Raw genomic sequence first — 13,093 nt, 5'->3', positions numbered from 1 at the left:
GTTTTTTGTTTATATAAAAAAAAGGTCATTATTATCTGTATTGTTATAATGTTGTGTAAAGGATGCACAATGTACTGTGTTGGTTGACCAAAAATTTTTAATAAAATATTTATTAAAAAAAAAACACTGCAATGAAGTTACTGTGAAAAGTACCATACTTTACTGTACCATATGAGGGTTGACAATGTCATACTACAGGAGGGCACTGAGACAGACAGATGTACAGTTGACATTTTAATATAATCTCCGCTCTCTGACCTACCAACTTTTGCAGTTAGCTCAGTCATGAATCTTGAGATACAGACTGACAGATCACCGAAAGCTTAAGTGCTGCACAGATCATTGTGGCATGGCGGTGCAGCGGTTAGCACTACTGCCTCACGGCGCTGAGGTCCCGGGTTCGATCCCGGCCCATGATCACTGTCTGTTGGAATTTGTACATTCTCCCTGTATTTGCATGGGTCTCACCCCCACAACCCAGGGTAGGCCATGCTAAATTGCCCCTTAATTGGAAAAAAAAAAAAATTGGGTACTCTAAATTTATTTTTTAAAAATCAGTGTGGCATGTCATAACAAAGTAGGTCATAAGACTGTTATAACCTGCCTGCTTACCATTGGCTGGGGACTAATGACAATCACACAATCCTGTGGGAGTATGAGCTTCCCCAATAGTAAACTCCAAATATAAATAAAGCTGGCCAGTTTGGAACCAGCAGGAAGGAGTGTGCAACAAGGGAAGTTGCTGCCGCTGTTATATATATATGTTATTGTAAATAAATGTTATTACTTTGTATCCTTAAAACTCGTGCTGGATTCTTCGTGGCCCTCACAAAAAAGACCATAAGACATAGGAGCAGAATTAGGCCACTCGGCCCATCGACTCTGCTCCGCCATTCAATCATGGCTGATAATTTCTCATCCCCATTCTCCTTTCTTCTCCCCATAACCCCTGATCCCCTTATTAATCAAGAACCTATTTATCCCTGTCTTAAAGACACTCAGCGATTCGGCCTCCACAGCCTTCTGCGGCAAAGAGTTCCACAGATTCACCACCCTCTCGCTCAATAAATTCCTCCTCATCTCTGTTTTCAAGGATCGTCCCTTGTCTTTGTTCTAAATAACAGACAAAATTAGGCAACACCATTACTGAAACGTTTGCACAAAACTTACTCTTTCCCGTAGCTTTTCTTTAAGGATTAAGCTTAGAACGGAATATGGGAATCGAAACCAGACAGGTGCGCCAACAATGAACACTTTTTTCAAACGAGCAGGAAAGGCTCCCTGAAAACAGAAAGATGAATATTACAGTATTGTATGTTAACTCAAACACTGGCAGAAAAATAACTTACTGACCATTAGACTTATCTAAAAGTGTGTTGCGTTCCAAGGTAAAATAATAAAGCTTTACGAGACCTAGGATTTTATTCGTTTTGGGGAAGCAAAGCAGTTTATTAAGATAGTAACAGGTCAGCATACACGACAGGACTCCAACTGCACAACTAGACAGATACAGGAGTACAACTCGTATAATTCCTGCTCCCAGAATAAAAACCAGAGAAAGGAAAGAAAGAGAAAGAAGGGGAGAGAGAAAGAAAAATTATTCTCTTTAGTGGACAGTAAGTAAAACTTGATTAAATTAAAAAACTTACTCATGAAAATAGATTTAAAATCCTAAATGAACATTGTCATGATTGCACAGCACTGACACGATGGTGTGAAGTGGCCTTAGATTGTGAATACATGTCCACCACCAATCTGGCCTGATCTGAAAGAGTAACACACCTGACAGGCCATCGTGGAGGTGGTGGGACGGCAGGTGGCGCAGTGGTTAGCACAGCTGCATCACGATGTCGAGGACCTGGGTTCGCTCCCGGCCAGGGGTCACTGTCCGTGCGGAGTTGGCACATTCTTCCCCTATCTACATGGGTCTCTCCCCCACAACCCAAAGATGTGCACGGTAGGTGGATTGGCCACGCTAAATCGCCGCATAATTTGAAAAAAATGAATTGGGTTCTTTAAATTTATATTTTCAAAAATGATTGGGAGTAGGTGGGGAGGGAAAAAGAATCACTTGCGTTAGCCAATTATGGAGCTTTTTCCTCTCGATTACCAGAGTTGAGGCCCTCATTTAGCAGATAAAAGCATAGGCAAGGTGTTCGGATATTGCTTTCTCCCTGAATGCAATATCAATTCAGGCATACCACATTAGCTGAAAAATACATTAATTAACCTACCTGGCCAAGTGGCTGTACTTTATGTTTCACTGGAAGTACTGAGTCAACCTAAGAGATACGACCAGAGGAGGGGCAATATTGGATTTAGTACTGGGTAATGAACCAGGGCAAGTGGTAGATTTGTTAGTGGGGGAGCATTTTGGAGATAGTGACCACAATTCTGTGACTTTCACTTTAGTAATGGAGAGGGATAGGTACGTGCAACAGGGCAAGGTTTACAATTGGGGGAAGGGTAAATACGATGTTGTCAGACAAGAATTGAAGTGCATAAGTTGGGAACATAGGCTGGCAGGGAAGGACACAAGTGAAATGTGGAACTTGTTCAAGGAACAGGTGCTACGTGTCCTTGATATGTATGTCCCTGTCAGGCAGGGAAGAGATGGTCGAGTGAGGGAACCATGGTTGACAAGAGAGGTTGAATGTCTTGTTAAGAGGAAAAAGGAGACTTTTGTAAGGCTGAGGAAACAAGGTTCAGACAGGGCATTGGAGGGATACAAGATAGCCAGAAGGGAACTAAAGAAAGGGATTAGGAGAGCTAAGAGAGGGCATGAACAATCTTTGGCGGGTAGGATCAAGGAAAACCCCAAGGCCTTTTACACATATGTGAGAAATATGAGAATGACTAGAGCGAGGGTAGGTCCGATCAAGGACAGTAGCGGGAGATTGTGTATTGAGTCTGAAGAGATAGGAGAGGTCTTGAATGAGTACTTTTCTTCTGTATTTACAAATGAGAGGGGCGATATTGTTGGAGAGGATAGTGTGAAACAGATTGGTAAGCTCGAGGAAATACTTGTTAGGAAGGAAGATGTGTTGGGCATTTTGAAAAACTTGAGGATAGACAAGTCCCCCGGGCCTGACGGGATATATCCAAGGATTCTATGGGAAGCAAGAGATGAAATTGCAGAGCCGTTGGCAATGATCTTTTCGTCCTCACTGTCAACAGGGGTGGTACCAGGGGATTGGAGAGTGGCGAATGTCGTGCCCCTGTTCAAAAAAGGAACTAGGGATAACCCTGGGAATTACAGGCCAGTTAGTCTTACTTCGGTGGTAGGCAAAGTAATGGAAAGGGTACTGAAGGATAGGATTTCTGAGCATCTGGAAAGACACTGCTTGATTAGGGATAGTCAGCACGGATTTGTGAGGGGTAGGTCTTGCCTTACAAATCTTATTGAATTCTTTGAGGAGGTGACCAAGCATGTGGATGAAGGTAAAGCAGTGGATGTAGTGTACATGGATTTTAGTAAGGCATTTGATAAAGTTCCCCATGGTAGGCTTCTGCACAAAGTAAGGAGGCATGGGATAGTGGGAAATTTGGCCAGTTGGATAACGAACTGGCTAACCGATAGAAGTCAGAGAGTGGTGGTGGATGGCAAATATTCAGCCTGGATCCCAGTTACCAGTGGTGTACCGCAGGGATCAGTTCTGGGTCCTCTGCTGTTTGTGATTTTCATTAATGACTTGGATGAGGGAGTTGAAGGGTGGGTCAGTAAATTTGCAGACGATACGAAGATTGGTGGAGTTGTGGATAGTAAGGAGGGCTGTTGTCGGCTGCAAAGAGACATAGATAGGATGCAGAGCTGGGCTGAGAAGTGGCAGATGGAGTTTAACCCTGAAAAGTGTGAGGTTGTCCATTTTGGAAGGACAAATATGAATGCGGAATACAGGGTTAACGGTAGAGTTCTTGGCATTGTGGAGGAGCAGAGAGACCTTGGGGTCTATGTTCATACATCTTTGAAAGTTGCCACTCAAGTGGATAGAGCTGTGAAGAAGGCCTATGGTGTGCTCGCGTTCATTAACAGAGGGATTGAATTTAAGAGCCGTGAGGTGATGATGCAGCTGTACAAAACTTTGGTAAGGCCACATTTGGAGTACTGTGTACAGTTCTGGTCGCCTCATTTTAGGAAGGATGTGGAAGCTCTGGAAAAGGTGCAAAGAAGATTTACCAGGATGTTGCCTGGAATGGAGAGTAGGTCTTACGAGGAAAGGTTGAGGGTGCTAGGCCTTTTCTCATTAGAGCGGAGAAGGATGAGGGGCGACTTGATAGAGGTTTATAAGATGATCAGGGGAATAGATAGAGTAGACAGTCAGAGACTTTTTCCCCAGGTGGAACACACCATTACAAGGGGACATAAATTTAAGGTGAAAGGTGGAAGATATAGGAGGGATATCAGAGGTAGGTTCTTTACCCAGAGAGTAGTGGGGGCATGGAATGCACTGCCTGTGGAAGTAGTTGAGTCGGAAACATTAGGGACCTTCAAGCAGCTGTTGGATAGGTACATGGATTACGGGAAAATGATATAGTGTAGATTTATTTGTTCTTAAGGGCAGCACGGTAGCATTGTGGATAGCACAATTGCTTCACAGATCCATGGTCCCAGGTTCGATTCCGGCTTGGGTCATTGTCTGTGCGGAGTCTGCACGTCCTCCCCGTGTCTGCGTGGGTTTCCTCCGGGTGCTCCGGTTTCCTCCCACAGTCCAAAGATGTGCGGGTTAGGTGAATTGGCTAATGATAAATTGCCCTTAATGTCCAAATTGCCCTTGGTGTTGGGTAGAGGTGTTGAGTTTGGGTAGGGTGGACTTCCGGGTGCGGCTATGCAGAGCTAGGTCGCATATTCGGCAGCTCCTGCTTGGAACGGACTTTTGGGCTCTTTTACAGGGCCCCCACGGCATTTGTTTGACATTTCCCGGTGTGGGAAGAAGGCGGCAATATTCCCCCGACAGTGTCCCCCAGGAAGGGTATGTCTCTTGGTTGCCAGACACACGCAGAAACAGTGAAAGATTTGGCTGCAACTACAGGATAAACAGGGCCTCTTCCAGCATGCAGGCGGGGGAAGGGCAAGCTTAAAGCTGCAAGCTGACCTGAGGGCCTGTATCAAAGGTAAATTCTAGCAGCAGAGGGAACAACTGTGAAAAGACCTCATCAAGGCCACTGAAGGGACTTCCGGTTGCGGTGATGCCTAGCTAGCCGCACGCTTCGGCGGCTCCAGCTCCGACGGACCTTCGGGCTCTTTTAAGAGCCTCAACGGGGAATTTTTCGACGACGCAACCCGGTGTGGGGCGTGTGAGAAGGGAGTCCCCCACAAACGAAGGAGGAAAAAACCGGCGGCGGCGGCTGCAGCGCGAGGAATCGTTGACCAAAGGGTCAGAAAGAGAGAAGTACAAGATGGCGGCGGAGAAAGCGCAGGCGACATGGGGGCCTGAGCATGAAATTGTGAGACGGTGCGTGGAGCTGCTGAAGAGGGAGGTGCTGACCCCGTTGCTACAGGCAATTGAGGGGCTCAAGGAGACATTAAAGACCCAGGAGACAGAGCTCCGTGTGGTGGAGCAGAAGGTGACAGATATTGAGGACGAGATCCTGGGCCTGGCGGTTAAGACACAGACGCACGAGGCACTTCATAAAAAGTGTACTGAAAGGATCTAAGCCCTAGAAAATGGAGCGCGAAGGAAGAACCTTCGGATACTGGGTCTCCCTGAGGGTGTGGAAGGAGTGGACTGTGGAGCGTACGCAAGTACGATGCTGAGCTCACTGATGGGTGCTGAGGCCCCTACGGGCCCCTTGGAGGTGGAGTGGGCAAATCGGATTCCGGCGAGAAGACCAAAAGCGGGAGAACCACCCAGGGCGATAATCGTGCGATTTTACCGCCTTAAGGATAGAGAAGAGGTCCTGAGATGGGCTAAAAAGGTGCGGAGTAGCAGATGGGAGAATGCAGTGGTACGGGTATACCAGGATTGGAGTGCGGAGGTGGCGAGAAGGAGGGCGAGCTTCAACCGAGCCAAAGAGGTGTTGCATAAAAGGAAGGTGAAGTTCGGGATGCTGCAGCCGGCAAGACTATGGGTCACGTATCAGGAGAGACACCATTATTTCGAGACGGCGGAGGAAGCATGGACCTTCATCAAAGAAGAGAAATTGGATCGGAACTGAGGGACTGATGCTGCAGGAAATGTTATTGTTAATGTTACGGTGGAAGTTAATTGAGAAGTAAACAGGGAAGGGGGGAGACATTGGGGAAATGTGGGCGCCGGTGAGGGGGGAAAGACGGGACATAGTTGGAGAATGGGGAAGGGGAGGGGGAGGGGAAAGGGAGCTGCGCCATAAGAGGCGGGTCAGGTAAAGGGATGTTCCCGCACCAGAAAGAATAAGGCGGGAAGACAGGCGCAAGGCGGATGGGAGTTCCCCACATGGGGGGGGTCGAGGAGTGAGCAGGAGTAGCCGGGGTCAGTTGAAGTCAGCTGACTTACGGAAGTAATATGGGGGGAGCAATCAAGCTAGAAAGAGATCTAGCGGGGAGGGGAGGAGGGAGGGAGAAGGGGGGGGGGACAACTGGGTTGCTGCTGCGGAAATCCAAAAGGAAATGGCTAAAGAGTGGGTGGGCGGGGATGGTGTGCGACGCTGGGGGAGCGAGCGGGAGCGCGGAGGCGGGATATGGGACTGGCCTAGAGAAGGTAATGGCTAGTCGACACGGGAGGGGGGCAGGTAGCCCCCTAGTGAGGCTGATCACGTGGAACGTGAGAGGCCTGAACGGACCGATAAAAAGGGCCCGAGTGCTCGCGCATTTGAAAGGACTAAGGGCAGACGTGGTTATGCTCCAAGAGACGCACCTAAAGGTGGCGGACCAAGTTAGGCTAAGGAAAGGATGGGTGGGACAGGTGTTCCACTCAGGACTGGACGCAAAGAATAGAGGGGTGGCCATTTTGGTGGGGAAACAGGTCGCATTTGAAGCAAAGAACATCGTAGCAGATAGCGGAGGTAGATATGTAATGGTGAGTGGCAGGCTGGAGGGAATGGAGGTCGTGTTGGTTAACGTGTATGCCCCAAACTGGGACGATGCGGGATTTATGAGACGGATGCTGGGGCGTATACCGGACCTGGAGGTAGGAAACTTGATTTTAGGAGGGGACTTTAATACGGTGCTGGACCCGGGGCTAGATAGATCCAGCTCAAGGACCGGAAGAAGGCCGGCAGCGGCCAAGGTACTTAAGGGGTTTATGGACCAAATGGGGGGAGTGGATCCATGGCAATTTCTTAGACCTAGGGCTAGGGAGTATTCCTTCTTCTCCCATGTCCATAAAGTGTACTCCCGGATAGATTTTTTTGTTTTGGGAAGGTCGTTGATCTCTAGGGTGGAAGAAGCTGAGTACTCAGCCATAGCGGTTTCGGATCATGCCCCACATTGGGTGGACCTGGAATTAGGAGAGGAAAGGGAGCAGAGAACACTCTGGCGATTAGATGTGGGACTGATGGCGGATGAGGGAGTGTGTGCAAGAGTGCGGGGGTGTATTGAGAGATACCTGGAGGTCAATGACGACGGCGAGGTCCCTGTGGGAGTGGTATGGGAAGCACTAAAAGCGGTGGTCAGAGGAGAGCTGATCTCCATTGGGGCCCACAAAAGGAAAACAGAGGCCAAGGAAAGGGAAAGATTACTGGGGGAGATTTTAAGGGTGGATAGGGAATTTGCAGAGACCCCGGAGGAGGAATTGTACAGGGAGAGGAGACGACTCCAGACGGAATTTGACCTTCTGACCACCAGAAAGGCGGAGGTACTGTGGAGGAAGGCACAGGGGAGGAGGTATGAATATGGGGAAAAGGCGAGTCGCCTGTTGGCTCATCAATTGCGAAAGAGGGCAGCAGCGAGGGAAATAGGAGGAATTAGAGACGAAAGGGGAGACACGGTGCGAAGGGCAGGAAAGATAAATGAGGTGTTCAAGACCTTCTATGAGGAACTGTATAGGTCTCAACCCCCAGAGGGAGAGGAGGGGATGCGGCAGTTCCTGGACCAATTGAGGTTCCCGAAAGTGGAGGAGCGGGGGGTGGTAGGCCTGGGGGCACCGATTGGGGTGGACGAGGTTATTAAGGGACTGGGAAGCATGCAAGCAGGGAAGGCCCCAGGACCAGACGGGTTCCCGGTGGAGTATTACAGAAAATATGTGGACTTGTTGGCCCCGTTGATGGTGAGGACGTTCAATGAGGCCAGGAAAGGGGGGACTCTACCCCCGACGATGTCGGAGGCGACGATATCGTTAATTTTGAAGAGGGTTAAAGATCCGTTGCAGTGCGGGTCCTATAGACCCATTTCATTGTTGAACGTGGACGCCAAATTGTTGGCAAAGGTACTGGCATCGAGGATAGAGGACTGTGTCCCGGGGGTGGTGCACGAAGACCAGACAGGGTTCGTAAAAGGGAGACAACTGAATGTTAACGTGCGACGACTATTAGGGGTGATAATGATGCCCCCAGTGGAGGGGGAGGCAGAGATAGTGGCGGCAATGGACGCAGAGAAGGCATTTGATAGGGTGGAGTGGGAGTATTTATGGGAAGTGTTAAGGAGGTTTGGGTTTGGGAACGGGTTTATTAGCTGGGTTAGACTTCTTTATGGGGCTCCAACGGCAAGCGTAGTTACAGGTCGACATAGATCGGAGTATTTCCGACTATATAGGGGAACAAGACAGGGATGCCCGCTGTCTCCATTGTTGTTCGCGTTGGCAATTGAACCTCTGGCCATGGCGTTGAGAGACTCCAGGAAATGGAGAGGGGTGATTAGAGGGGGAGAAGAACACCGAGTCTCGTTATATGCGGATGACCTATTGTTATACGTGTCGGACCCAGCGGGGGGAATGATAGAGGTTATGCGAATTTTGAGGGGGTTCGGGGATTTCTCGGGGTATAGGCTAAACATGGGGAAGAGTGAATTATTTGTGATACATCCAGGGGACCAGAGTAGAGAGATAGAAGGCTTGCCTCTAAGGAAAGTGGAAAGAAACTTCCGATACCTGGGGATTCAGATCGCTAGGAGCTGGGGAACCTTGCACAGACTTAATCTGACACGGTTGGTAGAACAAATGGAGGAGGACTTCAAGAGGTGGGACATGCAGCCTCTATCGCTGGCGGGCAGGGTGCAAGCAATTAAGATGATGGTCCTCCCGAGGTTCTTATTTGTATTTCAATGTCTCCCTATACTAATCACTAAGACCTTTTTTAATAAAATAGACAGGAGCATCACGAGCTTCGTGTGGGCAGGGAAAGTTCCGAGAGTAAGGAGGGGGTTCCTTCAGCGTAGTAGGGACAGAGGAGGATTGGCACTACCGAACTTGGGCGATTACTATTGGGCCGCCAATGTGGCAATGATACGTAAATGGATGATGGAGGGTGAGGGAGCGGCGTGGGAAAGACTGGAGAGAAAGTCCTGTAAAGGGACGAGTTTAGAGGCGCTGGTGACGGCGCCGCTACCGATCTCACCTAAAAAGTTTACCACGAACCCGGTGGTGGCGGCAACATTGAATATCTGGGGACAGTGGAGGCGACAGAGAGGGGTGCGGGGAGCCCTGGTGGGGTCCCCAATCAGGAACAACCATAGGTTCGCCCCAGGAAGAATGGATGGAGGATTTCAGAGCTGGTTCCAGTTGGGAATTAGGAGGGTGGGAGATTTATTTATAGATGGGACTTTTGCGAGCTTGGGAGCATTGGAGGAAAAGTATAAGTTGCCCCGGGGAAATTTCTTGAGATATATGCAGGTGAGGGCATTTACTAGACAACAGGTGAGGGAATTTCCGTTGCTCCCGACACAGGGGATACAGGACAGGGTGCTTTCAGGGGTGTGGGTCGGAGAGGGCAAGGTGTCAGAGATTTACCGAGAGATGAGGGAAGAGGGGGAGGAGTCGGTGGGCGAACTAAAAGGAAAGTGGGAAGAACTAGGGGAGGAGATAGAGGAGGGTATGTGGGCTGATGCCCTAAGCAGGGTAAATTCCTCTTCCTCATGCGCCAGGCTTAGCCTGATTCAATTTAAGGTGCTACATAGAGCACACATAACGGGAGCAAGATTGAGCAGGTTCTTTGGAGTGGAGGACAAATGTGGGAGGTGTGGCGGGAGCCCGGCAAACCACGCACATATGTTTTGGGCATGCCCGGCACTGGAAGGGTATTGGAAGGGAGTGACGGGAGTGATTTCGCGGGTGGTGAAGGCCCGGGTCAAACCAGGCTGGGGGTTAGCTCTATTTGGAGTTGCGGAAGAGCCGGGAGGGCAGGAGGCGAAAGAGGCCGACGTTGTGGCCTTTGCGTCCCTAGTAGCCCGGCGCAGGATCCTACTCATGTGGAAGGAGGCGAAACCCCCCGGACTGGAGGCCTGGGTAAATGATATGGCGGGGTTCATTAAACTGGAGCAGATAAAGTTTGCCCTGAGAGGATCGGCTCAAGGGTTCACCAGGCGGTGGCAGCCATTTCTCGACTACCTAGGGGAACGTTAGAGGGAAGACAGATGACCAGCAGCAGCAACCCAGGGGGAGGGGGGGGGGGGGGGGGGGGGGAGGGGGGGTTTAGTTTAGGTCAAAGATAAAGGGGTTTTGTTACTTGTGTATTGTTTAAAATTTCTGTATTGTTATTGTTGCGTTTGCTTTGTAAGAGGGGAAAAATTGTTGTTTGGGAAAAAATTTTCAATAAAACATTTATAAAAAAAAAAAAAAAAGAGTTTGGGTAGGGTGCTCTTTCCAAGAGCTGGTGCAGACTCAAAGGGCCGAATGGCCTCCTTCTGCACTGTAAATTCAATGATAATCTATGATTAATCTAGGACAAAGGTTCGGCACAACATCGTGGGCCGAAGGGCCTGTTCTGTGCTGTATTTTCTATGTTCTATGTTCTATAGGAGCCACATGCTTGAATGCACTCTGTTTACATGTGTTTCTAACCCATTGACAGGTTGGGAAATTCAGGATGTCATCGAAAACAGACCAAGCATGGAGTAATCAGGTATGAATTGTACTGTGACATTGACGCCTCACTAGTCAGGAGTGGTATTAGACAAAATTTGATGTTATTGACGCCTCGCTAGACAGGAGTGGTATTAGGCAAAATTTGATGTTAAGCCAAGTAAGGAGCCACATATTAATTCTGATGGCCAAAAACTGGTCAAAGAAGTAGGCTTTAAATAGTCTTTCACAGGAGGAGAGACAGGGTTTCAGTGGAGAATTTCAGGGAGGGAATTTCAGATTCGGGCTTTGGCGGAGGAAGGCACGGCCACTGATAATGGAGTGAATGAAATTGGTGATTTACCAGAAGCCAGAATTGGAGGAATGTGGAGTCCTCTGGTGCAGGAAGAGGTTAGTGGCGGGGAGCGGCAGATTAAAATATCTTCAGTTAGAACACAGAATGAAAAAAGAATATCAATAGGATTATAAGGAAAGGAAATAAAGATAAAACGAGTCTGTTCACATGCAACTGTTAAAACGCATTAAAATCAAAACATTACAAAGCGAACTTGTCCAATTTATAAAAGCAACTCCCTAAAAAGGAAGACTAGGATTCTCAAGGGCATTTTATCAGATATTACAACTAAGCCATATCCACTTAACAAGCTTGAAAAAGTTACACTTTATTTCCAAGACCTCAAAAATGATAAATTACCTCTTTCAAAAGCTATTAAACTCCATGCTGCAAGAATATAACACAGACAGGATACAGAATAGAAAAAATCTGAACACAGTGATACAGCAAGTCTGACTATTGGTCAGGGCATTTTCTGTCTTCTCCTCCCTTATACTCAGATATATACAGCTCCACTCTTAATCCAAGAAAGCAACCTTCCTACAGATTAATTTCCAATGAGATCACAGAGTAATGCTAATAAGTGAAATCAAACATACAGATTAAAGTTAGGAACAGTAGAGCAAAAGGGGGATTTGTTAGGTTTATATAGACGGTAACATCATTCAAAGAACATCGAGAATGCAATCAAGTCACCAAAGAATTCTCTTCCGGAAGTCTGAAATAGCCTTGCTCTACGCCAGAATGTAGGCGTTAGAATTATATTTTAAATCAGCTGCTGAATATATTGCAAACTCTTGAGCTGGGATTTTATGGTCTCACTGTGGGATCCGCCATGGGGAACATGGCAGGCTGGCAAAAAGTCCATTGACGCTCGGCAGGACCGGAAGATCAAGGCAACAGGCGGGGCTGGAAAATCCCACCCTTGGATTTGGGAAGCACAGACCCCCATCCTGCCTGATCCCACCATAGCAAGAGCCGTTTGCATTTCCAGCATTTCCCTATGCGTGACTGGTGAACAGCGTGTGACCTACCTTCAAAAGGTGAAGAATTTTCTTGCTTAGGTCGTACTCAAAGTTGGTGTAAGCAGAGCCGCCCATATCATAAATGAACACCAGCCCGTTTCTTTGAGTTTCAAAACTGAGGAAACATAGACAGCCACCAAGATTAGAAACCTGCTTTAAAAACGGATTTGAATATTTACCATGGTAACTCTGCAGGATATACATTTTAATTCGTTGAAAATCATAGAATCACGACAGTGCAGAAGGAGGCCATTCGGTCCATCAAGTCTGCACCGACCCTCTGAATAGAGCACCCTACTAGGTCCAAGCCCCTACCACCCCACCTTATTCCCCCCGCAACCCAGTAACCCCACCTAACCATTGGACACTAAGGGACAATTTAGCATGGTCAATCAACCTAACCTGCACATCTTTGAACTGTGGGAGGAAGCTGGAGCACCCGGAAGAAACCCACACAGACACGGGGAGAAAATACAAACTCCACAGACAGTGACCCAAGGCTGGAATTAAACCTGGGTCCCTGGTGCTGTGAGGCAGCTGTGCTAACCACTGTGCCACCACGCTGTCCCAATCAGTTTGAATAGGAAAGAAACGTATTAGCAGGGAAACACTAGCTGTTGCATTTTAAACATCGTCTTTGGACAGAAAAGGTAATATTTATATCATGTACGTAGATGATAGAATTGTTGAGAAATTATCTGCTTATACACCAAAAATGGTGACAAAACTGGTCAGGTCTGATGTAGCCATTATATATCAGGCATAAAAATCACACTTCATACTTTCTGGGACAGACATGTTCA

At 48.0% G+C, this 13,093-nt stretch overlaps 1 protein-coding gene across 4 annotated transcripts in view; it reads right to left on the bottom strand.

The window, feature by feature from the left end:
• The window catches only part of ptpn9a (protein tyrosine phosphatase non-receptor type 9a), a 278,081-nt gene that overhangs the window by 101,317 nt on the left and 163,671 nt on the right, over nucleotides 1-13,093 (bottom strand). For all 4 annotated transcript variants that reach the window (XM_072493042.1, XM_072493040.1, XM_072493041.1 and 1 more), the window contains 2 exons: nucleotides 12,300-12,405; nucleotides 1,171-1,281 (listed from right to left, as the gene is read on the bottom strand). In XM_072493042.1, coding sequence (XP_072349143.1) covers nucleotides 1,171-1,281; nucleotides 12,300-12,405 — 217 coding nt within the window. The remainder of the gene's footprint in view (nucleotides 1-1,170; nucleotides 1,282-12,299; nucleotides 12,406-13,093) is intronic.

This window comes from Scyliorhinus torazame, chromosome 30 (genome assembly GCF_047496885.1).
Source record: "Scyliorhinus torazame isolate Kashiwa2021f chromosome 30, sScyTor2.1, whole genome shotgun sequence".
Classification (NCBI taxonomy): Eukaryota; Metazoa; Chordata; class Chondrichthyes; order Carcharhiniformes; family Scyliorhinidae; genus Scyliorhinus; species Scyliorhinus torazame.
Note: the sequence above shows the minus strand (reverse complement) of the source record. Positions and strands in the feature narration are given on the sequence as shown.